General features: G+C 25.5%; 2 protein-coding genes across 8 annotated transcripts; both read right to left on the bottom strand.

Annotated features, from left to right (window-relative positions):
• Window positions 1–534: 534 nt before the first annotated feature.
• Window positions 535–14,421, bottom strand: LOC112604216 (bifunctional 3'-phosphoadenosine 5'-phosphosulfate synthase). Of its 5 annotated transcripts, none has more exons than XM_025353149.1 (11): window positions 14,299–14,421; window positions 14,117–14,240; window positions 4,059–4,164; window positions 3,718–3,953; window positions 3,497–3,635; window positions 3,144–3,262; window positions 1,790–2,302; window positions 1,528–1,725; window positions 1,263–1,469; window positions 883–1,159; window positions 535–804 (listed from the first exon to the last, which is right to left on the bottom strand). In XM_025353149.1, the coding sequence occupies exons 2-11, from the start codon at window positions 14,153–14,155 to the stop codon at window positions 707–709; spliced, it is 1,932 nt and encodes a 643-aa protein (XP_025208934.1). In that variant the 5' UTR covers window positions 14,156–14,240; window positions 14,299–14,421; the 3' UTR covers window positions 535–706. The 5 variants fall into 5 exon arrangements, with proteins under 5 accessions (XP_025208934.1, XP_025208935.1, XP_025208936.1 ...); XM_025353150.1 differs by having other exon boundaries at window positions 14,117–14,222; XM_025353151.1 differs by lacking the exons at window positions 14,117–14,240; window positions 14,299–14,421 and adding an exon at window positions 7,415–7,626 and having other exon boundaries at window positions 1,790–2,017; window positions 2,096–2,302.
• Window positions 14,422–18,069: 3,648 nt separating this feature from the next.
• LOC112604241 (YEATS domain-containing protein 2) lies at window positions 18,070–27,966 on the bottom strand. Of its 3 annotated transcripts, none has more exons than XM_025353189.1 (2): window positions 27,833–27,966; window positions 18,070–19,017 (listed from the first exon to the last, which is right to left on the bottom strand). In XM_025353189.1, exon 2 carries the CDS (start codon window positions 18,989–18,991, stop codon window positions 18,197–18,199), a length of 795 nt encoding a protein of 264 aa, XP_025208974.1. In that variant the 5' UTR covers window positions 18,992–19,017; window positions 27,833–27,966; the 3' UTR covers window positions 18,070–18,196. The 3 variants fall into 3 exon arrangements, with proteins under 3 accessions (XP_025208974.1, XP_025208975.1, XP_025208973.1); XM_025353190.1 differs by lacking the exon at window positions 27,833–27,966 and adding an exon at window positions 21,487–21,674; XM_025353188.1 differs by lacking the exon at window positions 27,833–27,966 and adding an exon at window positions 21,491–21,674.

Raw genomic sequence — 27,966 nt, 5'->3', positions numbered from 1 at the left:
TATATACGAGTATTTGGTTGGTTAAAGAATTAGATGGACTAAACACTCTAAACTCTAAATGATCAATTTTTTTACTCCAAATTAAAAAATACACATAAACAAAACATTTAGAAATAAACATATATTTAAATTTAAATTTAAATTTTTAACAATGGTAACACATAAATTAAGTCATTAGTATCAATTTTGTAATCAACAGCAGTAGAATAATAATATTAGAAAATACATTCTGAAAACAACTAATTTATATAATATAATATATCTAAAATTAATAGTAAATATAAATAGAAGTGTACACTTTGGTTGTTTAATTGTTCATTATAATTTATAGAAATTATATTTAATACTATTAAGTAATTGTTATTCATTTTGGTAATTTTAATTCAATGGCTGTGATTAAATTATCAACATTAAATTTACTACTGTCATTTTTCAAACATTTTTGTTTTTAAAATTATTATCACTATAATGTATATTGTACTATTGCATTTGCATAACATTAATAAAAAAATCTATTCTACATACAACCAATATATTATATTGTTCAACGCACCAAAATAATAAACAAAAACATAAAAAATAAAAATAATTCATACATAATATATAGAAGTAAAGAAATTTAAAGAGGAATGGAGAGATAGTTAGTTAATTTAAATAGGAATGTCCATCGTCCACCATGGACAATTATAAATAAATAAAATCTTGTTTAAAGTTTATTCAATGATTTGTAATAGCTGGCCAGTACTTCCCAGGCTGAAGACGCCATGAACCCAGCAGGTGGTTCAATACCATCTTTGGCTAGACCTTTAAGTACAATTTGATTGAATAGATATTTTTAGATGAAATTAGATTAGGTTAAATATTTACAACAAAAAGATATACCTCTCATTTTTGTGCCTGAAATGAAATTGAAATCATTATGTCGTGCAGAATCATAAAAATCCATGGCTTTTTTTGTTTTGTCATAGGCTGCTACACGAAAGGGAATAATTTCCAAGTCTGATAAACCTGGTGCCATAGTCAACACACGAGCACCATGAGTAGGATCGAATAAATCACCTGATATGTTAGTATCTGGATGTGGAACTCCTGCTGGATCCCTACCAACAATGTAAAAGTTTGCTCCTGCAGACATGCGAGCTTTTGCATGCCATTGTACCTAAAAATCAAATATTATAAATATATTTAATAACAAAACAAAGTTAATAAATAAAATATTTAATTAAAAACTAATCAGATATTTTATGCCATAGAAATTATACCTCTGTAGGTCCAGCATAATTCATAGGTGCTGGAAAAATGGCCAAAACAGTAGCTTCTGGATCTAAAATTCCATCTCTAAGTACAGCTTTGTGTTGAAGTATTCTCACATGGAGTGGAACATCATCATCTTTTGTCCAGCCACCAAGAGGATGTAACAGTAAAACTGGTTTCTTATATCCGCGTTCCAGAAGCTTTTTCTTAGTATCCTAATTAATTGATTAACATATTAACTAAAATAATTAATAAATAAATCATAATACACACCTGCATTAATAGTGCATGGCCATTATGTATTGGGTTTCGAAGTTGAAAAGCAAATATTGCATCAGCTTTCATTTCTCTCCATTTAGCACGGAGTTCATTTGGTGTGAAACGAATATCATCCAAACCATCATTCCATAAGATTCTTTCTATAACATCTAAGTTACCGCCAACCAACCAATCACCACTTTCGTAAATTGTCTAGAATATAATTAATTAAATATCAAATACCATTTGGTTAAAAGCACTTAAAAAAATAATTTACTTTTATGTAAGGATGATTGGGATGCGATGTTCCAAATTGACGACACACTCGTTCTTCTTTACGGTGTGGATAGAATGATGGTTTACGAAGTATTGCTATTGGTTTTGAATTATACCATAAAGCAATTTCTTCACAGCCAAACAGTTGTTCCTTTTTATCAGTAGTTATAGGCAAAACAATAGGTATGGATTGATTAACATCCTCGCTAAAACTATTGAAATGTAAAGTCTGAAAATAGAGATAATAATCTATAAATAACAATTCTTTAATGTTGTATAGCTTTATAGGAAAATTGTTATTACATACTTGTAAATATTCATCTTCGTTCATGAAACCACCAAGTGGAGCTGCCCAGCCTTCAGCCAATACTTGTACCCATTGTGTATCTAATTTTCCAATGTCAAGCCGAGGGAGTAATAATGCTTCGGATTTGGTTTTTTCAATTGCATTTTCTGGTACAAATAGTTCAGGTACACGGTCAATGTCACGGTTCATTTGCAGAGGAATTACTTCCTAAAATTAAAACATTTTAAAATAAAACATACATACAAGCAATAGGTTTTAATTATTATTTTTAAAATAATGTTTATTCTAAATAATAGATATATAATGTATCTTATGAATTGATCAATTTATCATGATAACTTTCATTTTATTTCAATATTTCTTTTTATTTTAATGTAATAAAGTGAAATAATAACATCTATTACAAATTCCATTTAATGTCCATCACAGTATCACTACTTTAATATTATATCAAATAAATCTATGTTCTAATGTTCTAAATCTCCATTGATGAATTATAATTGAAAAAAAAATTTAAAAATTAATAAGGTACAAGGTATTTTACATACATAGAGTGTGTCTATGTCAAAAACAAAATGTTTTTATAAAATATAGTTTAATAGTTTTTATTGAGACAACTTAGATATTTTGAATGTACTATTAATAAATAGGTATCATTAGAAAATACCAATAAGATACATGTTTAGTGGTATTCTTAAGCCGAATTAAGGGTTTTACCACCCAAAGGTTGTAATATATTAGCTACCTAATTCTACATAACTTTTGATATTTTATTCAAAAACGCGTATCATAATATTATACCGCATTCAAATTACTTGTGGTGATATTTTTAAATTAATATTTCAATGTTACAGATATGTAATTATGTCGCTGCCTAACAAAATTTGCCGTTATAGTCTATAACCTAAACAGTCAAAGCGGTAATATGGCCTTTTGGATATTGAGTACATGACCGATTTTTCAAGACTTTATAATAGTTAAAACTATATTGTTATGTATAAAATAAACAATAATATTATATTTATATACATATAACATAATAACTTACATTTTCTTCAAGCATTTGTACTACTTGCATAGTACTTTCTTCTATGGATAAATGAACTGTTTTAAGAACTAATTCTGGGGAATCTGGTTTTTCATACACTTGGTCAACTCCAGTAAATCCTAGAAATTAAAAAAAATTAAAAACAGTTGTACTTCTTACATGGCTTATTCAAATACAACTCATTATAATTTCAATTAAAATACTTAATGTTTTACTAAGTCATTAATGATTAATATAACTGTAATAATATAATATGTATATAATACACAATATTAAGTACTAGCACTAAGCAGTTCACTAAAGAATTATACATAGAATTGTAAGTATTTAAAAAAAATATATAAATAAATTACCTTTAATATGACCAGCTCTGGCCTTTTTATATAGACCTTTGACATCACGTTCTTCGCACACACTTAAAGGTGCATCGACAAACACCTCGAAAAATGGTAAATCAGCATCTTTATGTATCTTTCTAGCCATTTCTCTGTCCTACATTATGACAAAAACACCATTTGTCAAAATCACCTGTTGTAATATTTGTAGATACTATGGTTTTACACTAGCTGCTCACTTGTTGAAATGGAGACACAAAACTACACAGTGTAACAACACCACTGTCGGCAAACAATTTGGCCACTTCAGCCACACGCCTGATGTTCTCCTCTCGATCAGCGGGACTAAATCCCAGATCTCTGTTTAAGCCTGTTCGCATATTGTCGCCATCCAATCCATAAGCTGGTATTCCTCTGGCAACCAAATATGCTTCCAATTCAAAGGACACAGACGTCTTTCCGGCACCAGATAATCCTGAAAAAAATAAAAAAATTTTCAATTAATTTTTGACGTTATTCATGAAAAATACATACATACATGATACAAATAATTTACATAAAGTTTATTATCTGTACTGACCTGTAAACCAAACTGTACAACCCCGGAATCCCCGAACATTGCCAAGAACCTGGCCACGTTTATCCCGAGAAACGTGATGTTTCTGAACGGTGACATTGGTCGCTACCTGAAAATGTATTTCGTCTTTTGTAATAAAAGTAAATCATAGTTTTCAATAATTATATAATATGGTTATTTTTTTACAATAATAATAATTATTATTATGTTTAATGTCAAGTATAATAAATAAATGGGCTTATTTATATTAGTCACTGAAACAGTATTATATTTATATATGTGTGTGTGTTATGTAGGTAGTTATAAAATTGTTAATCATACATAAAAAACATAAAAAACAGCGATGTGCAGCAACAATCTTAAAAAAATTTTAGGTAAGCAAATAGGTATTGATATAGAAATATAGCTTTTATGACCACACATAATGTGTCCATCCTTCTAACTAATAACCGTATAACGTTAATTTTTTGATGCGTTAAATACTTTTCTTAAAACATGAAACATTTAGCTAAATATAAACATTTTAAAATGATTAAAAATTATTTATTATTTTTATTTTTATTAATAATAAAATAATATACCTACATAAAGACGCTTATATTAAAATTAATAGATAATAGTAATGTAAATAATAAATTATTTTTAATTAATGGTAATAAGCAGCGCTCGAAAGTTGTAGCATTAAAAATGTTACTTTTTAGCTCTTGAATAGGCATTAAAAAACTCTAAAATATGAGCTATAAATAGCTCAAAAAATCAAAAAATATGCATTTAATTTGAAAAAATTATAAATTTATTAGAAAAAAAATTTAATGTAATTTTACAATTTTATAATTTATAATTAAAAAATAAAAAAAAAATTCCAAAAATTAAAATATTTTTAAAAATATAACCAAATAAATAACTTTTTTCAATAAAATGCAAATACTTCATGTATTATGTGAAAATATACCCAAAAATAGTACTAAAAACCCTAAATTAGTAAAATAACAATAAAAACCGTAAATATGCAAAAATTAGCAAAATTAAATTTCGTGTAGGTATAGTATCAGAAAAGTGTGTAACATATTTGTACCTTACTTTGGATGTTCTAGGACGAACCAAGAAAAACATGCATTTTTATAACTTTTGAGCCCTGGTAATAAGTAATAACTAATAAATATATATTCTTATCTATACTTTGAACTATGTGTAAATAGGTTTAAAGGGATTGAAAACGTTTTTAATTTTTAAGTTATTAATTTTCATTGTCAATAAATAATTTTTATTTTCCCTAATTGCTTAATATACCTAATTTTTATTATTTTAGTTTTAAATACACTTTTTATGATTTGATTTTTATGTATAATATTTTTAGTTTCATTTATGAATTCATTGATTAAATATACATGCATATCCGGGAGCATAAAATAAATGGTTAGGTAGAGACTTAACAAAGAAGTAAGTTATTTAATACATAAAAAAAACTCAAGTACGTACCTATACAGGTACGTCTTGAGAAATAGTTTACTCTGATGTACATAACCAGCGTGGCGGTGTAATATTTTTATTATATGTAACTATTTATGTAATAATGCAAATAGTTTTATTAAAATTTATAATAATTTCAATACATACATTTTTTTAAATTTTTATGGGTTTTATTAAGTTTGTCGTTTACTGATCTTTTTCATTAAAATTACGTTTAGCCATGTATTATCATAATCTTACAAACGTACAACACGAGAAATTATTATTATTATTTACGTTCAGAATAATCCATTTTAATTTGTAATTTAAAATTTTTAATATATAAGAATGAATTTATTATTTTTAAATTTAAAGATAAGAGTATTATTTAAGGTCCCATACGGACTATTTTTGATATCTTAACTTTGAAGTTATTTACTAAATTAAAATGTTTATAACTTGTTTTGAAATTAAAATTACAATAAAAGTCTAATAGAGATCTTAGATAATATTCTTACCTTTAAATTTGATAATATATAAATAAATTCTAAAATTAAAAATTACAAATTAAAATAAATTAGGTATTCTAAATATAAAATTTATCATGTTAATATATTTTGCGTATGTATAAGATGGAGACAATAAATGTGGATATATCGTATTTTTAATTAGAAACTATTTTAATTATTGGTAGATAAATTATATTATTTTAATTACATAACAAAATAATACTTATAGCTCTAAAAAGTAAAAATAAGTTGATAATAATATACACACAAAAATTTAATTTTTTTTTTTTTTCATTATTTGAAGTTGGCAATTATTTACTTATTTTAGACATAGAAACGTGAACACTGTATAAGAGTAACATTTATTCATATAGTGGAATCTTATAGGAAATTTCAGTTCACAAAAAATAATAGCCACCCGAAAAATAGCATCAACATTTTAATATCAAATATTATTATATTATATAACACGTCCTATGCGTTGTATTAAAATATATATATTTTAAATGAAAGCGTTTACAGCAAATTTTTGTTCATAACAACATGCACGTAATAACGAGATATTTTTGATGATGATACGGAAGTACCAATACGAAAATTTTCATTAGGACAGGAAGTAAATCCGGCCTAATGAATGTATTATGAAACTCGTATAATAAGTTACTTTCTCCAGAGAAAGCCAAATATGACCTTCAATGTATAATTGTTTTACAAAAATATTACTTAAATGTACTAAACAAAATTTTGTTTTCAAACACGCAATCTATTGCTAAATTTTCAGGAAAATAAAATAATATACTTATAGTTTTAAAACATCATAACAGTATTAAAACGTAAATTTATAAGGCTTGACTGTTAAAGTTAAAATAAGTATTATTTTTATTATGTGATCGTTATTGACTTAAGTATTAATTATTAAATTTTTTATCGTTATGAAAAAAATAATAAGTATTTTATATAATATAATTGGTTAAGTTTTATTGTAGATTTCTTAAAGCTTATATAATTATATCATTTGTACCAGTGACTTAAGAAAATCTAAAATTTAGTAATTCGATCAAATATTTAGCGAGAAAATACAAAATATCATAGTAAAGCTTTACTATGAAGTAGTAATAAAAAAAAGGAAGTCTATATAATATATATTTATACATAAAAACCCAGACTGTATTACACTAAAAAATTATAAATTTGTATTTGAAAAATAAGCATATACCTATTTAATATTAGTTAAGTTAATAATTTTAAATTTATTGTTATAGAAGTCATAAAATAATGAATATTAACAAAAATAATGTAAAAAACTGTAAATCTAGGTAAGTAGTTTACTAATCAATGCGAATAAAATAATAAACTTGTAAATAAAAAATGTTTAGTAAATATAATGCATAATATACGTACACTTCTATTTGGACCACGAACCGCTTTGGTTCTTACGTTAACCGACATTTTTAATTAAAAGTAATAAAATCTTTATGAACAAAAACCTATTTGTAAGTTATAAGTTAGCGCGTGATATAGTCAAGTTGTAAGTTACAAAATAAAATAATATTAAAAACAAGAGAGCAAATTATTTGGTTGTCAGCTCAACGAGCGTGATTTTCCAATTGATCAAAAGAAGACCGGAACACTAGGATATCTAACGGACTGCCAAGAACAGAAGAACCCCCTCTATACGCTGACCTCCATCGCCCAATTATGATCTCGAGTGAAAAATGTTGCTTTCGCCTCCGCAAGTACAGAGACCAATGACAGTTTAAAGAATTATTTTCTGGGCATAACTTATCGTTTAGTATTTGAATAATTCCAAAAAAAAAAAGATTTAAAGTTTTATGAATAATACTTATTCTATACAAACTAAAACATATACCCTAGGTACTTTGTAAATGTATGTTGCATACATACAATGCTTATACTAGTTAATTGATTATCACCTGTCTTATCTTCAACACTCAAGTTAACTAAATAGAAAAGCTGTTGAACTTATTTATCAAGGTCAAACAACAATCTTTATCGTTTAATTTAATATTATGTATTATGAACCATCATTTTAATTTGGATATTAGTACAGTACACTGAGATAAAAACGATTTTAGAATTATTTATAAACTTACTATAGTTACCTATTGCCTACGTGTTTACAATATATAGAAATATTGTATTAAATTAATAGTTTTATTAAAAAAGTTGTTTATTTTATGAAAATTGTATTGCTAAGATGATACTGAATAATAAAAATAATAATTTGGATACTCGAGGGTTAAGGTGTATTAATATTAACTGTATGGTTCACTTTTTAACTTTCTACAAACATAGTCGCACAAAACCTAACACGTCATAAATATTTGCAATCTTGTTCCTATAAGCGAATTGGTGAAAACTTGATAGCTAATCAATGAAGTATTAGATAATAAACGTATTATCATTATACAATATACTAATATTTAATGCAACACTTTTTATGGTATCTGCACGGGTATCATAATTATTATAGGTAATCTATGAACATTAAAAAAATTAAATAAACACCAATCATAAGAATATGCATTACTAAATTCTATAGCAATGGTAATTTTAAATAATTGTTTTGCAAGTATGAATATTAATGGAAAATAATAAAAACAAGAAGAACACAACGTAATAATAACCGGAATATGTCATTTATACTATCAGACTATAATTTCCTGTCTAAATGGTATTTGCGATGAATTATGAAAGATGAGCACCATCTATTAATATATTATTTATATTATTCTCTGTTAATAATATACAAGGTCAAAGTCTAAAATTCATACTTCAATGTCCAGTGTAAATAGATGAAAGTGTCAAATAATTTTAATGCGTAATACGTATAAGAGTACGGACGCATACGTTCAGAATTCAACTTATTTATTAATTATGATAATAATCTTCGTAAAATAAGTAGGTACAATTCAGTTAAAAAAATTGATAAATTAACATTTGAATACACATCCAAACGATTAGCTGGTCATCATAGTTTAAAGTCAACATTTTCTTAAATATTTTAGAACGCTTTTACATTTAATACCTAGTCTTTCCTGACTCAAAAGTAGGGCTTACGATTTCCTACGGGTATTAAAAGTATACGTGTACACGGATTCCGTTAACCGTGTATTTAAAACAGTGTATATTTAGTATTTACCCGTATGTTTTCTTTACGTGTACACGGATACTCATTTATCAATCACATGCAAATATAATTATACGGATTTTTCTTAATTATGCGTGTATTTAAAAAGTACAAATTTTAATTTATAACAAAACAAAACACCTTTATTAATCTTTTATCTATACTATTAAATTTGTCCTACGATAAAACTGTTCATTGTTATTCGTTACTTGTTTGATTCATTTCACGGTATAGTCTTATTGGCGTATACTAGTAGTTAAATAATATTACCAAATTCAACAACAAAATTGAAAATTTCCATCAATTGACAGTTATTACACTTCAATTTTTCGTTGCTAAGTGTAAATTGGTATCAACTATTTTTATAATTTTTAACAGTTAAAATAAAAATTGTTATTTTAATATGTCAAAAAAAAAAAAAAAAATTGGTACCTATTTCAATATGCCAAATGTGTAGGACTGTAGGAGATAAAGGTTATTGTATTGTGTGATGAAGAATTTTTAAATGAATTTTCATGTGCCGTTGGAAGTATAAGATCATTATTTGTTAACAAAAAAAGTAAACACGTTAGTTTTTATGTATCAAAATAGAAATTCAATTGATTAAAATATTTATTAACTTGTGTTACCTATGTTTAAAAATTAATACATACTTACGTATATTAAAATTTAGAGCATATTTTGTTATTAGATTATTTATTATTTAAAATTTATTATATCTTGTTATCTAAAACAGCAACCTAAATTAGTTATTATTGTTTATATTGTATTTTATTGCCTTTATTTGATTATATAATTACTATGATAAAGTTAATTTCTAGTACTTACCTAAGATTTTTAAATACACGGATTATTACGTGTTTCATAATTACATGTATTTTCGTGTATTTCAGTACACATCAAATAGTAAGCCCTGCTTAAAAGGATATCACACACGCATAATGCGTTGTCTTCGTCCAATAAATATACAAATTAAATTATCGTTCACTAAAACTAATTTTGTATTATTAGTTTTTACATTAGAGAGAATTAACTTATAATATTTAAAGGTAAGAACTTAAACTGTGTTTCCTAGTTATTTTTTTACGATACTAAGCTTTTAACCAAAATAAAAGATGTAATATATAATACAATAAGATATAATAATAGGTTTACCTTTATATTAAGTTATTTGAGAATAACACAATCGTAATTTAAATTATTAGATAGGTTCGTACTGAATTATTAAAAATTGTTTTCAATGTGACAGTACAACTAAAACAAGGTCGATAAGACATTTTAAAAATTCCGATAAAGTAGAACACAGATCAATACATAGCTTGGGTATAATAATTTCACTATTTACAAAGGAATCATAGCGTTTCTTAGTTGAACATTTTTAAATTAGAATCTGTTAAGTTCTAAGAAGTTATAACTAAAGTATTTAAACCTCAACTGTTCTGTAATTGTCGTTGTTTAAACAAAGGTGGTTTAAGCTCTCGATTTTCTAATTCTTTAGGTTTCAGCAACTCAAGTATTCAATTATTTAAATTATTAATAATATAGATTATAATTTAAAAAAAATTTAATTAGTCTCGAATATCAATTATAATTATACAATATTTTAATGTTTGTTATTTATATAGCAGAATAATATAATAGAGGATCTTCTGAGAACAAAGAATGAAATATCAACAATAAAAGGAGACAATAACAAGGAAATCTAATCAATATTAAAAATACTATGACTAGATAAGTATAATATACTAATATTGAGTACATTAACGGCTACAGACTTGGATGGGAGGTTAAATCATAATATTTATAACAATAATATAATACCATAGTACATTTTATATTATTATAGTTTATTTATACTTTATAGTATAGATAATAGATACATACTCCTAACAATACACTTATACGTGTCTATAATAGTATGTTTTTTTTTTTTTTGTAATTTAGTTTTTAATAATATATAATTTTTATAGAAATACGTTTGAGGGGTGGTCTCTAGGACCAACCCAGGAATCGCCCCTGGTATATAATCTATTATTTAACTTGCTCATTAAAGTGATATAGTTGTTACATTCGTAGCCAACAAGTAAGTAGCTAAAAAAGACAAACTATAATTGGAAGTGAACTAACCGTAAATTAATAATGTATTTATATTGATTAAAAAAGATACTATTCAACGCAAAAAAAAGGAACATACATAAGTATATCAACAATAATCGATAAAAATAAAACGATAATTAACTATAAGATGTTCTAGATATCTATGAAAATGATTTTAATTTTAAGAATATTGAATTAAATATTAAAAACTATACTAATACAAGAAATAAAGTACAATCTCATTAAACTCATTTCAGATGATATGGGTGTCATTGTTTTTTCTAATATTTATTCTTTAAGACATACTCCAATTTTTACCGGAAATTAATTTTACTACCGCAAGATAAGGTTACAACTTCCAAGGTTCTGTGTATAAGCTTGTCAATTAAATTGAAAAAAAATCAAGTATAAGTAACGTATAGGTTTAAGTGTTCAATCGCTAAAGCCACAGTATAATTTCCTATCGAATTTGTAGTACATTAAATACAAACATCAACACTGTCATTTTATTACTATCGGTTATTAATATTATTATTACTATTATTATTCCATATTGATATCTATAGATATATTTTATTGTATTTTCAACAAGGACGTTATTCAAAACTAAAGAGGTAAACAATAACGAAATATGAAATAGAATTAATGTACCATGAAAAATCCATTGCTGGCTTTATGATGACATTGAGCTGCAACGATTTTTTTTTCGCAAAAATTGAACAGTGATGAATGATGATCAATATCAAACATCAATAGCAACACATTGTCGAAAAATAACAGAAACCAATAGCGTGGTTGTAAAACAGCATGACGCTTTACCATAGCAATTAGAATATATAATACAATCATGAGGATGCAAAAAATATATGCACCCACCTACCAATCACTGGTTATTTAAAAACAATTTCCATTACTTCACCTTGAAGTGTGTGAAAATCATGACGAATATAATATACGAGATTATACTAGATATGAGATGAACAAATTCTAATTTCAAAATTATTTCACGAAAGTTGAGAAATTACATTTTGTTTTAACAATGAATATCACTCGAGACATCGCAGCATAACTAATCCTACACAATAAATATTTTGTATTAACATATACGCGAAATCTGTTTATATTACAACTCCTATATTTATCTAATATTTGTATTGATAATAATTTTTTTGTAAAAATAATTACGAATTACTAGTTAATGAGCAATAAAGAAATAAATTATTAATTTGCATAATTTTATTTTTTCCATAAACTAAAATGTATTAATTTAAGATAAATTTTAGTTAATTGTACAATTATTTCAAAACTTAGATGGAAGATAATTTTTGATGATTATCTTAAAGTTTAAAAAATAGTTTATAGACTATAAAATAAAAATGTAATTAATTATCTTGTCACAATTAATTTGCACAATTTGCACTGGATCAACGAGCCAGGGTCTACTTATTTGAAACCATGACCTGTTAATACCTACATCGTAAACCTATGCTTAATCATTGTCATATAATAAGATGACAAATTATGTTAATTTTTTTGATAAGCAAACTATTTATCATTGTATAATTCATTTGTAAATTAATAATTACTAATTTTCTTTAGCAATTTGATAATATCAAAAAATAAAATACAAAATACAATTTGATAATCTACTATGAAGTATATTAGTATTATAAATCTAGATAGTAGATACTAAATTACTTAAATACCACATATACCATACATGGGTCATGGCGTAAATTATGGATTGTTTGAAGCAGGATGGGGATAGACTTACCTAATTTAATAATTTATTTAAAAAAAAAAGATCCAAGACTAACTATAGGTCAGTAGGTTACCCACGCATACATATATTTTTTTAGGTTCAGCCATTAGGGAACATACATAAGTATTATTGGTTTTTTCAATGGCAATAATTTATTTTTTGATTAATAATATTTTTTAAATACAATTTTGAAACAGTAAGGGTTCTTTAAAGTTAATATAAACCAATTTAAAATATGTAATTACATTTTATAATAATTCTAAAATATAGCAATAATAGATACTTATTTTAAAAAAAAATTGGTAAATTCAACATTCAATCATTGGATCTTATTAAACATTTCTAGATATCTTAACTAATATTAATGGCATAACTGCATAGTTTATATTATTATAACATACATTAATATCTAACGTATTAGGACAGTTAATTTTTTTTAAATCTAAGGCAAAAAATTTTAGGCAAAGTATTTAATTATTTTACTAAAATATATTGTAATATCTACCTATTTATTATTATTATAAAATAAGATAACATGCTTTTAATAATTTATCTTAAACAAGTATTTAGCACATAAAACATAATATTATGTACAAATATTCTATATTTTAAGCATAAATGCTTTAACTACCTAATTAGTAATTAGGGTTTTTTTGTGAAATTCTGCAAAATAATGGAAAATGATAACAACCCGTTTAGTACATACAACCATACCACATATTTGTACTTAAACAGATTCATAACAATGAAAATCATTCATAATAAAAATAATAATACCAAACTTAAAAAACCGACTACTCTAGCATAATGTTAAAAAGCGTGATATTATTATTATTGTAACAACACTTAAGAGGCATTTCTACAATAAACCAAACCATGATTTCCTAGATATGTAATTTCTCAGATATTTTAATCTATCAAGGTAGATTGATGGTTATTATGCGTTTAATAAAGATAAAAATTTGTTTTTTACAATAAATTAAGAATATGTTAAGTAATTAGGGGTCATCTGTTAAAGTATTAACTATATTTATACAGTTGATTCTAAAGCAATATAGGTATATATTGGTATATATCAAATATGGATACTCACTGTTCGACATTTAGATGAAGATTCTGGCTTCTGGTTCATTTTTAAATGTAATCAAAAATCAAATACTATATACAATGTATATAGTATTTGATTAAATTACTATTATCTGTGAATTTAACAATTACTACCTTCAGTTATTAATTGAAAAATCTTTGTGAAAAGTAGTAACAGTAATCTTTTACCTTAAAGCTTTAAGCACAGTAATAAGTTGTGAATTGTCACTTGTAGGCTGTAGCACTGTCTGTTTATTCCATAAAAAGGTAAGTATAAACTGCAAAAGTACCTACCTCGGGGCTCAGAGTGCTAAAGCAGAACGTCGTTCTATTATCATGATGATATAAAATATAGATAAGATATGCCAGCTGTAATTTAACTTTAATAGACGTGATAAAAGGTATCAGTGATATAGATTATAGATATTAGATACATACTAATTACTAGTTGTAAGCAAATTTTTCAGGTCAATATTATAACTTATAAATAAATTATAAGTTTATAACAATTAACAATTGCGGACACGAGTTAAGAGTTTCGTTGTCATAATATTGATTGTGTACAGAATTTTTTTTAATAAAAATCACGCGAGTTGCCTTTCACCACTTTTTCAGGATTTGGGCAACATTTTTTTTTTGAAACAGCCTATATAAATGATATTCTATTGATTTCACCACTTGAATATTGCAACATATATTTGCTAATAAATGCCTCCTTTTTTTGACAGTTTTTTTTGTTCGTTTTGAATTTCATACAGTAGTAGGTGTAATTCATTTTTGTATAGCTACCAATCTGTATTTCATTTAAGGTGACCACGATTCCATTAAGGTTAGCATGAACACTTTCACAAGCATTTGCGTTTCGTGAAATAGAAGAAAATTAAATTTTTATATAGAAAATAGATGATCAGAAAGACGACAAATATTAAACAAACAAGGTTGTGGTTAAACTGATCAAACATTTTTTGACAACTGTCTCAATATCAAACAGTAATTTCCCAACGTCCACGAACGTTATATCAAAAATGATTGGATATTTTTCTATTAGTATCCAATACCCATCTTATACTTGTGTACGCAATTCGTATGTTACCTTTTTAGATTTCGTCCACAACTCACGTGGTTTTTGTCACTTTGTTGGCTTTGTCCGCAATTCTGTAACATCGAGTGATATTGTTATATTTTAGTGTATAGTGTATCATAATACGAGATTATACCTTCTGATCCAAGATCATACAGTGTATCTTATGCATAAACCTAGAACTAGACTTATGATCTATTATCTTGTTGTTGTACGCGAGTTTTTTTTAATGTTTAATGATTATGGATCGATAACATGGAATTTTAAAAACAAGAAAAAAAACACGTTTCTTTATTTTGAACGGTCAATTTTTGTTTTTGAAAAAAAAATTTAATTTTTTAAGTAAGCAGTTCTTCAAAATCAACTTTTTTCAAATGGTAACAACTATGTTTTTTAATGGATTCTTAGTGTTTTTAAAAAAAAAAAATCTGATGTTAAGACTAAGGCTCTATAATATAGCTTTTTTCTATCTAGTTTAAACCATACATTTCGGTTCACTGGTTTGTTTACGACAGGACCTTAAGTTTTAGTAAATTGATAATTGATTGAGTTTAAATCTATTTTATTTCTAGAGCTATATACATTTTTAACTATCTTGCAATTTCACACTTTTTTATAAAATTAAACTGAAAATCTTATCAGATGGCAGACAGGTCAAAAAAAAAAATTATATTTTGAGATAATTGCCTACAAAATTGTTGAAATTATTTTAACATAGTTATAAAATAAGTAGGTACATACTTACTATTGTTATATAATCATAATAAATCGATTATAAAATAATTTAAACTTTATAAGTATTTATATCACGCCGTTTTTTTTATAGGACACGCAACCACTCATATCTATAGTCATGATTTTAATGAACGTAGTTAAACTGTTGACTTTTCATTGATGATAAACTTGATTTAAATTTTTAAAAAAATCAGACTATCAGACTTAGACCTTAAATTGATGAGATATGAATATAAGATCTTAATTCATAATATATTGTGCTCGGAATCCAAAATAAAAATCTTCGTACAATTAATACTATTTAATATTTTTTTACATTATAGTTGATAATATTACAAGGTTATTTTATAATTATTTAAATATTATATTATATAATAATAAATTATATTTACGGTACCTATCTACAGCCTATTTATGTTAATATGTTATCATCTATGAATTATTATATAGTATGTATTAAAGCCATATTTAAGTACCTAATTATTATTTATTATTAATTCAAGCTAATTGAATCAAGTGTAAGTCCATCATTATTTTATTTAATAAATATATTCTACAACTGCTGAAGTACTTAATTTAAAAATATTATCTTTAATCTTCCATATTACTTCTATTTTCAAAATATTTAAATATAAGTTATTAGTACTGTAGGCTTATAGAAGATATGACAAAAGACAATATAGATGGTAAAAATTATTATATACGATAATCAAATTAACATACACAATAAATGAAAAATTAGAATACTTTTTTTTTTTTAAATTTCTCTTTATTTTGAAATATTATGATCCATACATAGTTTGCACAATAAGTAATAAGTATGAAGATAAAAATTTGGGAGTGAGTGATTAGATAGTAGGAAGTCTCACATTAGAGACACCTGACTTAATATTTAAAAATTTGAATTAAAATTTGCATTATTTACATTGAGTATACGTTTTATACAGTTTTCAAATCACGGCACCAGTTTCGTTTAAGTCTTCTCGTCGGGTTCCAGGGTAATGCTGATAAGGCCAAATTCTTGATAAGCTGGTTGGGGTTGAATTGGAGTTTCATGTGAAAAAGCGTTTGTAATATAGAGTGGCTGTATTGTTGACAGAGCGGATTTTGAGATCGGAGTTTATAATGTTATTGGGGACATACCAGGGTGTTCCTGTAATTAGGCGGCAGCAGATATTTTGGAAGGCTTAATTAGAATACTATAAAAAACTTTATTAATGCATTTGTGTATAGTCGTAGCCGAGTCACACGATCACCACTAATGATCTCTTTCTTGATTATCCAGTTTTCCTTATACAATAAATGTAGTTTTACATACACTATGTTTAAGATTATTTTTATCTTAACTTAGTTACAATATGCTTAAAACTAAAATATGTAACACAATTGTTATCTTAGCCTATTACATGTTTTTATGTTGTTATGAAACATTCGATTTGAAACTTTACTTATTACCTAAGGTTGTTTTCTTATTATAATTTTTAAATATTGACATCTCTTATAATAACATATCATAATTTATGTTTTATAACATGTTTATTTAAAACAATAAAATGAAAATAGAATGATTACTTAAATTAGGTATCTACTAATTAGTTCTAACTAAGTACTGAAGAATCAAAGATTAATAATAATTTATAAGTTTTTATTTTGAAGGGAGATTTTTTTTATTTATCTATATAATAAGTTAAAAAGTAAAATAATTATATGGTTCAATATATCAAGTTCATGTTCATAGTTATAATTAGAGTTAGGATGTTGATGATCTAAAAAACACACAAAAATGCCCTAAAAACTTCAAAAAAATGACCTTAAAAGTTATCTAAAATACTAATTAAGTGAAAAAACTTATTTATAAATAATAATTTTTATTAGAGATATGGGTATAATAATGGGTGTAATAGTAGAAGTATTTAAATAATTTATAAATAAATTTCAATATTAAAAATAAATTAAAAAGTAAAATATAAATAAAAAAAAGTTATATTAAAAATATTTGCGTTACATATTTTATGTAACATTTGCCCTTAAATCTATAATTTGTGAAAAATGCCCCACATTGTATAAAAGTACAAAAATGCCTTAAAAAATGAAAAAATGTTAAAAAAATGACGTTAAAAAACAAAAAAGTGCATTTATAGCAAAAATGCAAAAAAGTGCAAAATAAAATTAGAAATTTTAAAGAAAATTAAAATTAAAACATCCTAACTCTAGTTATAATACTTCTATATAAACTATTCACATAGTCTATATGTATATTCAAAAAAGATTTTATATATGTAGTAATAAATTGAACTTTACAGTTTGCTCTTTAGCAACCATTGGAATACCAGCTGTTATTTCTTTATCCAGGCACAGTTTATGATACACATCAGTTTGAACCTTCATGTTCCCTTTGAAGAACAAACGTAAACGAATTACAAATTCTCCCCATCCATGTCTTGTTAATGAAAATGGTTTTTTAAATACATCTACAACATGATTGGGTTCATATGATTCATGTAAGAAATATGTCACTTTATCAATGTAAATTAAATTGTCAACTCCTTCTTCAGCATTGCGTACATAAACAGTCCATTTGTATTTCATTTCATTTTCAGAATCACTTATTTTAACAGTATTTCCAATAATAAATGTTAAATCAATTAATCCAGTCTTTGGAATAAAGCTTTCAGAAAGTAAGGTATTTTGTAAAACAATTTTGTTTAATTCTTCAATATTGCTCATGGGTTCACTTTTTACTTGAGTCGATGCATTATTCAAATGTGCCATAAATTCACCCAAATCTTTGATTTCGTTTTCACGTTCCAAGTTTTTCAGAAGAGCATCTCTCTGACTATTTTTATTTCCATCAATATTATTTTTCATATTTGCAAAATGTGATATTATGACACTTCTTCTGAGTTTTTTTAAATCATTGATGCAAGTGAAAATATTTTGATCAATTTGATCTAGAGTTTTTTTTGTTTTAGTTATTTCATTATCCAAATCTGCTTTCACATCTTCAACAACTTGAGATGTTTGAGCTACAGTTATTGTTCTAAGAGTTTGTTCATTTGAATTCATTTTTAATTTAACCAATGATAATTCCTCTGTAACAAACAAAATAATTATTTATTACCATAGGTATTTTATATATGTATAAGTTAAAAATGGTAATGTACAATGAATGTGTACCCAAATCACTTAAGTATTATAATTATTAGTACAATAGTATTTACTCAATACATTAAAATAAAATGTATACCATTTTAGTAAAAATGTATTTTTATTTAGAAATATCTAAAACGATTAGTAATTTTCATATTGTTTTACAATATTTTAGGGGAATTTTTGGGGATTAATTTTAACTTTTTTTGATATATATATATATATATTTTGATACTAAAAATTGAAATTTTGACGAGTAGTTTATAAGTAATAAGTTTAAGATTTGGATGATTCTGGTGTACGAGGTTAAATAATTGTATTGTATATGTTACGGGCAAAGTGAAAAATTCGGACAATGTATACAATGTCCAAGGTATATTGGGCAATGTAATGTTATTCACAAAGATCCTATTTTGCTGTCAGTATCCATTATTCAAAAAAAAAAAAAAAAAGTTAGGTGAGCAAAATAGTAGACCAACATTTTATACAGTATTTCATTAGTCATTAACATTTTACTCCATTTTGCTTATCTAAACTTGAAATATTTATAACACATAAACTACTTGTACCTACAAATTTCAACTTTTACAAATCAAATTATAAATAACAAAAAAAAAAAAAAAATTTGGTATTAAATATTTTTTTTTATCATAAATATTTATACAATAATAAAAAGTTATAGCATAAATGTTGAATCACTTGTATATAATAACTTATAACTTAAAAATATTAACATTAAACTTCATATACTTAACAGTAGTGTTATAATTAGAGAACAGATTTTAATTTAAATAAACATTTTTATATAGTTTAAACATTGGAAAGTTTATGATATATGTGTACATTTCATTTAATTTTGAATAAGCTGATGCTAATTTTATTTTAAATATTTTACAAATAAATATGCAGCTATTGCATTAAAAAAAACTATTGCGCTCATAGAATGTAAAAACTTGCAAAACAATTTAGCATTTACTTCCGCTAATTTTGGATTTTTAGTTGATATCATTTCAAAATGAGAAACTTCTAAAATGGCATTAACTGAGAGCCTAGAAATACAGTAGAGCCTTGATAGTCCAATGAACACAGTAATTTGGACAGCTTAAGTCTATTTGTTTGTAAATACATTTGTAGTTTTTTGAAAATTAAAAATATTATTCAGAAAAAAATTACTGAATACTTATTTAAGTTCTATTATTAAACATTTTTTTTTTTTTGTAATTTAAAGTGCAATAAATATTATAAAGGTGGTGAAATAAAAAATAAAAATCTAGTTATTTGAGTAGGTAATATTGAAAATCCTCCAGTAATTCAGATGATGTTCAGTCTGAATTCGTCCAAACTATCAAGGCTCTACTATAGTTAATAATGCCATAAAACAATTGGAACGTGTTTTTGGAGAAATTTAAATTTTAACAAATTCAAAATTATAAAACATAATAAGAAAAACTCCAGGATTTAATGCTTTAATGTTGATAAGGAATATACTATAAAACAAAATTCCAGAAACAATTTAAGAATAGATTACAATCCAAAAGAATTATTGTGTAAAAATATGTATCTATCACTTTCGTTGAGGTAGAGAGGTCATAAAGCAATGCTAAGATCAAATCGCCATCATTTTAAATTTTAAAATTTTCATGTTTTTTTCTTACCGAATATTTGAATAATTCAGAATAAAAATTGTGTATGTATTAATAAATATATGAAATTAATTTGAATTATTTATAAATTATAGATAATTTTAATGTATTTTCAATTTAAATATTTTTTATTTTATACTAAATTAAAATCCATTCCCTAGGTCAGGGGTCAGCAATTCAATTCTATGGAGGTCCAGAAAATCAAAAATAAAAATTTTGACAGCCAGTAAAAACTAAAAATTCAGATATTAGTTAATAATTGTTGTGTTATCGCAGCTATTATTGTAAATAGCAATAAACAATAAACACCATCGTAATCTCTAAATACATCATAAAATAAATAAAATATATATTATATATGGAAAGCATTATTAAAAAAAAAATATGTTTTGTGGTCCAATTATTTTTCCTTCACGAATCGTCTATTGCCGACCACTGCCCTAGGTAGAACTATAGTAAAATCAAGTTGAGATGATGGACAAGTTTGACATAATAAACAGGTTTTATCCCATGTTATTTGGTTGCATTATATCTATGAGAATGTTTCATTTAGTTTAGTTGTAGTTGTTTTTTTCAACCCAAGACAAGGTATAAAAATCTCATGACACTAGTATATCAATGCATATACATTATTAACTTAAACTGTGTAAAATAATTAATCTTAAATATTGAACACATTTACTACGAAAAATAAAAATTAATCAGTCCCGAGCAAATGCTTCTATTCCTAGAGTTTCAGGCATAAAATTTTAATACAATGATTATTACTTGCCAAAATATGTTTGCCGAAAAGATTCCTGTTAAGAACCAGCTAATAACTTGCTTGATGCACTTTGTAATGGAGACTAAGAACAACGGAAAAGGGTTGTTCTGCTTATGAAAAAATCTTAAATTCCATTTGTCATAAGATAAATTCAAATAAAATTAACTTTTATCTTATTGAAACAAGTATAAAATTTGACAACTAGAGTATAAACACTATTTTAAATATGCTCTTTAACAAAAAAATCACATGCACAAACAATAAACATAACATACCTACTATTTTCCTAACCAACTTCCTATCATCTTCCCCCAGTGTTGCCAAATAAATCCTAGTATATTACAAAGTATCTTCTTTATAATATAAAAACGGGAGCGAGTTCGCTCTCCGTCCGCCAGAGGTGACGCTCCACATGAGGTTTTACCAATCGACAAATTAAATTTTTTTTTATACAATATTTTGGGTTGCCGTTATCTCCCGCCGTCGACGGACCGTTATCGTTATCGGTTGTTGTTATTACTATTATTATTTATTGCTATTATTAAGTATTAACGTTTTTTCTGCTTTTCGCCCGTTTTTCGGCCTTCCGAGACGTTTTTCCGTCGCATTTTCGATTCTATCGCGTAGAGTACTATTTATTTTTAATTCCGTTTGTAACCGTCGCCATCGCGTTCGAAAAACCAACATACCCGCAGTATATTCAACGGTCGGTTATCGTATTGTCATATATACTACTGTTTTTATTTTTACTATTACAATTTAATAAATTATTTATCTACATTAAAATACGTGTTTTATTTTAGTTGAATTAACCCTCAGACACCTCCACGATCTCATCACTCATCAGTACTGTCTCCATTGTATATAAAATACAGTCATGTGTATAAAAAAAAATGTGCATACGATTGTTGACATATGTCGGGTTTAACAAATTCTTTTATGTATTACAAAAACAAATTGCAAAAGTTTTGCTCTTAAGTTGTTATATGCTTTTGATTGCGTCTGAGGTCAGTGTTATTAATTAGCTACTGTGACAAGGGTGTCCATGAGATAGGAAGGGGTTTACAATTTAACATTATACTATTATATTTTATATATCAAACTGGAAGATTATGAAATAATAATTATTTAACCAATTAACCATAAAAGTAATTTATTGAATTTTCATTTGATTAATAACATAAATTTACAAATAAAAATTGTAAATTTCTTTTTTTAACATCAAACATATTTATTACTTGTTCTATATATTCATTCATTTCATCATCAATTTTTTCCCTATGTACGCTTATCATGTATAATCCATCAAATTTATCTCTACTTATTGTAAATCTTGTGTAAATAATTTTTTCAATATTTTCCAGGGGAGGATATGTTCCTCCCTTGCCCCCCTATATGGGTGCCCTTGTACTGTGAGTTTGTTAAATATAAAATATTTAATAAACATTATTGAAAATTACAAAAACAAATGAAATAGAGTGTAATTTATAGGCTCTAGTATCATATACATATTAAATATAGAAGTATAATTCTACATACATAAATACTTATGTACTATTATATGAAATCTTAATGATCGTGTGAGTGCAACACTATTTAATTTTTTGCACGAAATTGGTGTGAATTAATGAATATTACAATAAATGCATGTAATATAAATAAATAAATAATATATCTATAGCATGTTTAAAATATTTGTGAATACAGAAATGGCTTATGAAACATTGCTATTAAGTATTTTGTGTATTATATGAAATTATATTGATCAGGTGAGAGCATACATTTAATTTTTTGCATAAATTTGGTGATATGATATATGTATGTGATAAACCTAATATATCATTAATATATATACAATTAATGTAGATGAATACATCAGAAACACTCTAAACCACAATATGCGATTTAAGGCTTCATAACACGAATTATAAAAATTGCATTGATTAAATGACGTTTAATGCAATATTCGTTGCTTCTCTAAAACGGTTTAAATGATCGATATTCGGTACGACTTTCCGAGTTCCAACTGAAACAGTAGTCGATAGGTGTTTGGATAGGTTCTCTAATGTTTAGTAGACAGGTTCGAACCTGCTTTGGCGAAGTTCGGGCGGCCGTTAAATTACATAGCCGGATTTATTGGTTTTTTTTTAAATTTGTTTCATTTAAATTTGATTTTTTAAATATTATTGTTAATTAATTGTAATTTTTGTTATCACGGAAAGTACATATTTCTTTTTGATATCTAACTATCTATAAAATATCAAAAAAAATTTAAATATATATTCTTTTTGATTTTTAATTCACTATTTACCACGACTCGCTAACATTTGTTTTGCATTTTCTATAATATATTTAAAATATCTCTTTAATTTTCACATTGTCTAACCTGGGAGATTTAAATACGTTTAACTGGATTTTCAATGGTGATTGATAATCAAATACTCGATTCGACTAAACTATTTTACATACAGAACAAGCACAATGCTTTCGACGTCGGGAGGTATAATAATCCGCCGTAGGCAGATTGCTCAACCAGGAATCAATTTCACTGGGCAATGACTGATAACTAGACACTCGATTACCGTTTTCGGAATGTATTTATTTTCCATACACAAAAGCACAGAGCTACGGACAAGGTATATTACACCATTGAATTTATTATGATAGTCGACCACTAGACACTCGAATTTGACTTATCTGTATAGAATTTTATTGTTTAATGTTTACGCGTTCAAAACGACATCGCCAAAGTGTAAAACAAATCAGAGGTACCAACGTCACAAACGTTGTTATCACCGGTTTCGCATATTAGACTTCTAATTGCGGTATTCTAAAGTCCTGTCTCTTATGTAGGGTATTCACTTTTTTAACTACAGTTTTTTTTCAAGTGTTGTCTCCTATCTAGGAAATTTACTTAAAGCGATTTTCACCTACCTAGGGTATTCACTTACAGCAAGTTTCATCAGTTCTAGCATTGATTATAGAATAGACAGATAGACAATGTAATGTTAATATTTGGTGACCATTCATAGGATGCAGTCACTATGGAGTGCTAGTGCAGAAAATGATGCAACCGCTAAACGCGCTAGTGTAGAAGTGATGCAAAGGTGGTGTACCTTCTCATAGGTAGGTAAGCAAAGCGGAGGGTGTCCAGATTCAATGTGGTGGTACCACTACCATAGTATGGTGAGGAAGAGCGAGGGTACAATAGTTGTCGTTCTAAAAATAGAATATATGTTCAAAAGAAATGAAAATGAAAATAAAATTTCTTGTATTATTATTGATTAAAATATGTTATTTCATAATTCGTTATCGTATATCCGATATCGTTAAATATCCAATTGACTGTTGTTTACTGTTCAGTCGTTTCTTGTTTGTGAGAGACAATTTTTGGGTTACCAACTCTTATTGTGATTTATGTGATCAGTCTTTTATACAAAAAATAATTTTCATTTATTTGAGTATAAAATTATCTGAAAATGTCTGGTAATAAATGTCAGTATGTGAATTGTGGCAAGTCGAGGAATTTGTTTCCTAATTTACGACTTTATCGTTTTCCAAACAACGAGAAAAGAGAAGTTTGGATGATAAATTCGGGTAAATAAATAATTAATTCTTTTTTTTATAATGTTAAAGAAAATGTTGTGCTAAGTACGTAAATTATTGGTATTTTATTTTAAATGTTATCCCTTTAAAAGTAACAATATAAATAATTGGAATAAAAATAAAAATTAATGATTTTTTTATTTAAATAAATTTTAATATTTTATTAACTAACCTTTAAAGTTGAAATAAGGTAAAAAATTTATAATTTTGATTTATCTTGATAGTTTAAATTGTCTTGAAAATATAAGATTATATAATTATAAAATATTATTTCTTCTAACTTAAATTCTAAAAAGTATAATGTTATTTATTTAATATTTGATTTATCTTCACAGGAAACACAAGTTTATTTTCGATTGAACCCGAAAAACTGCATAAAAGGTACATTTGTCAAAGAGCATTTCCCACCTGAGAGTTTTACAAATTTTTCTAATAAAAACCGTTTAACTAACACTGCTATTCCCTATAATTATAATAATAAATCTGAGCAACAGCCATGTACATTTTCAAACTTAAATAAAAATCATAAACCTGAACAAGAATTTATTAAAATATCAACTCCAACTAAAACATATACACATTCAAAATAGAGTTAGTTTTCCCAAGTCCCCTTCTTTACTTTCTTCTACTCAAAAAGCTAAAATAACAAACATAATACACATGCCTAGCCCCAATTTAAAAAGAAAACTTGATTCAATTGAAATAGATACTCCTAGAAAATTGAATTTAAAGCAAAAATTACAACAAAAAAACAAAATAATTCATAATAAAATAGTTCATATTTCAAAATTAAAAAATATAAAATAATCTTAGTACTTGTTATAATTTTAAAAATTTAATAAATATGCATACATTTTCTTCTATAAATTCTAAGGCAATAGCGACTATGCAGTTAAAAGATAAGTGTCGTCCCTGGACATTAAATGAAAAACAATTAGCTTTAAATTTATATTATAAATCTCCAGCAGCATATAAATTTTTACGTTCTCAGAAAGTAAATTTACCAGGACCATCTACTATTCGTTATTGGATTGGTCAATCAGTTTTTACCAGGTTTTAGTAAATTATTTTTTAGTCAACTTCAAAAAAAATTTGAATCATCTGATTATAAAGAAAAAGTGTGCTCTGTTTGTTTTGATGAGATGTATATAAAAGAATTTGTAGAATATTTAAAAGAATTTGATTTTATTGAAGGTTTTGAGGACTTGAGTCATTATGGAAGGACCAATAAAAGTGCTAACTGTGTTCTAGTATTTATAGTATTTATGGCTAGAGGTATTTATCCTCAGTGGAAAATTCCAATTGCATATTTTCTTTCCCATTCTGGAGTAAACAAAAACATTTAAAAAAATTTAATACAAGATGTTCTTAAAAAATTTTTTGAAGTTGGATTGTGTCTATTCTATAATCAATGGTTCTATTATAAAAATAAAACAAAATTTGAAAATATTTTTAACATGATTTACAAAAATTAGTTAATAAGTTAACTATTATCAAAATATAGTTTTCTTTGTTTTTTTTTAAAGTTTATATTATCAATTAAAATTAATTTTTAAATATTATCCGTCAACCAATTAATTTAAATTTTATGTCACAAAGCAAATGTTAATGTGTCGCTATAGCAGGGTCAGACTGGCACGGACTGCAGGTCCGCGATCGTGGACAGGGCCCTCGGCTAGTTTGGAGTGTTTAGACCCCCAAACTTCGTGTTCATATTTTAAATTTAAATAAGATTATCATTTATTCAAACATATCTTAACATTTATAATGGTTCCTTATTGATCTTAGATTTATAAAATAAAATGAATATTATCTAAAAACTGAATTATAATAATAATTAATAACAATATAATAATGGTTTGCGAGTTATTCGACCACACGGCGTACCCGTGCATACACACACACACACACACACACACAGATAAACGATTTATAAGTAATTCAAAATTACTAAGTGATTGTATTTGCTTAGATCCTAAAAATTTTAATTCAATAAAAAATGAAGTACCTGCAAATGCTTTACTAGAACTTTCAATTCTAACAAATATTGATAGAAACACACTTGCATATGAATTACAACAACTTGCTTTACAGTTTAATCCCATTACTAAAACTTTTAAAGATACATGTTTATTAATTATTATCATATATTATGTAAGTATTGTTTCATGTTTGTTAGGTCAAACAAATTGTTATAAATAATAATTTTATAGTATCTATATTATATAATATGTATTTTATTTTCATTTCATATAATTGCTATCTTATTTAAATATAAAAATATAGAAGAGAATGGAGATAACAATTTTTAGTCTTACCACTCTAACCCTAGCAAGGGCCCTTTCATAAGACTGCAGACTGGACCTTTTGATGCCAGTCCAAACCTGCACTATAGTATAAAGACTGAGAAAAATTAACGTAGTAATGGAGCATTTACTTTACAATTTCCAAACAACTATAATTCCTTTGATCTTCATACTAATTATCATAAAGAAACTTATGCTACCAAAATGTGGAAAAGTAATAATTATTTCAACTCAATCTTAATCTTTGTATAAAATTTAAATTAATATTTAAAGAAATCTATTAAATCTAAACAAGTTATAAGTCCATAGTTATTGTAAAAAGTAACAATGGAAGAGTGAATTCACTCACAAGACACATTGTATTATATTATAGACAACTAATAACTAATTGCAGATATTGCTCCTTTACACAAAAAGTAAAATTAAAATAATTACAAACCTGTTGTATTGTATTTTCACGAGTTCAACGATGGAGATGTAATAAATGTTAATTAGTATTTAACATAAACAAATAAGTAATAATTGTTGTAAATTCCACTATAAACAATTGTACGAGTTAAATGAGTTACGAGA

This window comes from Melanaphis sacchari, unplaced genomic scaffold (genome assembly GCF_002803265.2).
Source record: "Melanaphis sacchari strain LSU unplaced genomic scaffold, SCAv2.0 Contig11_pilon_pilon, whole genome shotgun sequence".
Lineage (NCBI taxonomy): Eukaryota > Metazoa > Arthropoda > Insecta > Hemiptera > Aphididae > Melanaphis > Melanaphis sacchari.
This window is presented reverse-complemented; position numbering and strand designations above follow the sequence as displayed.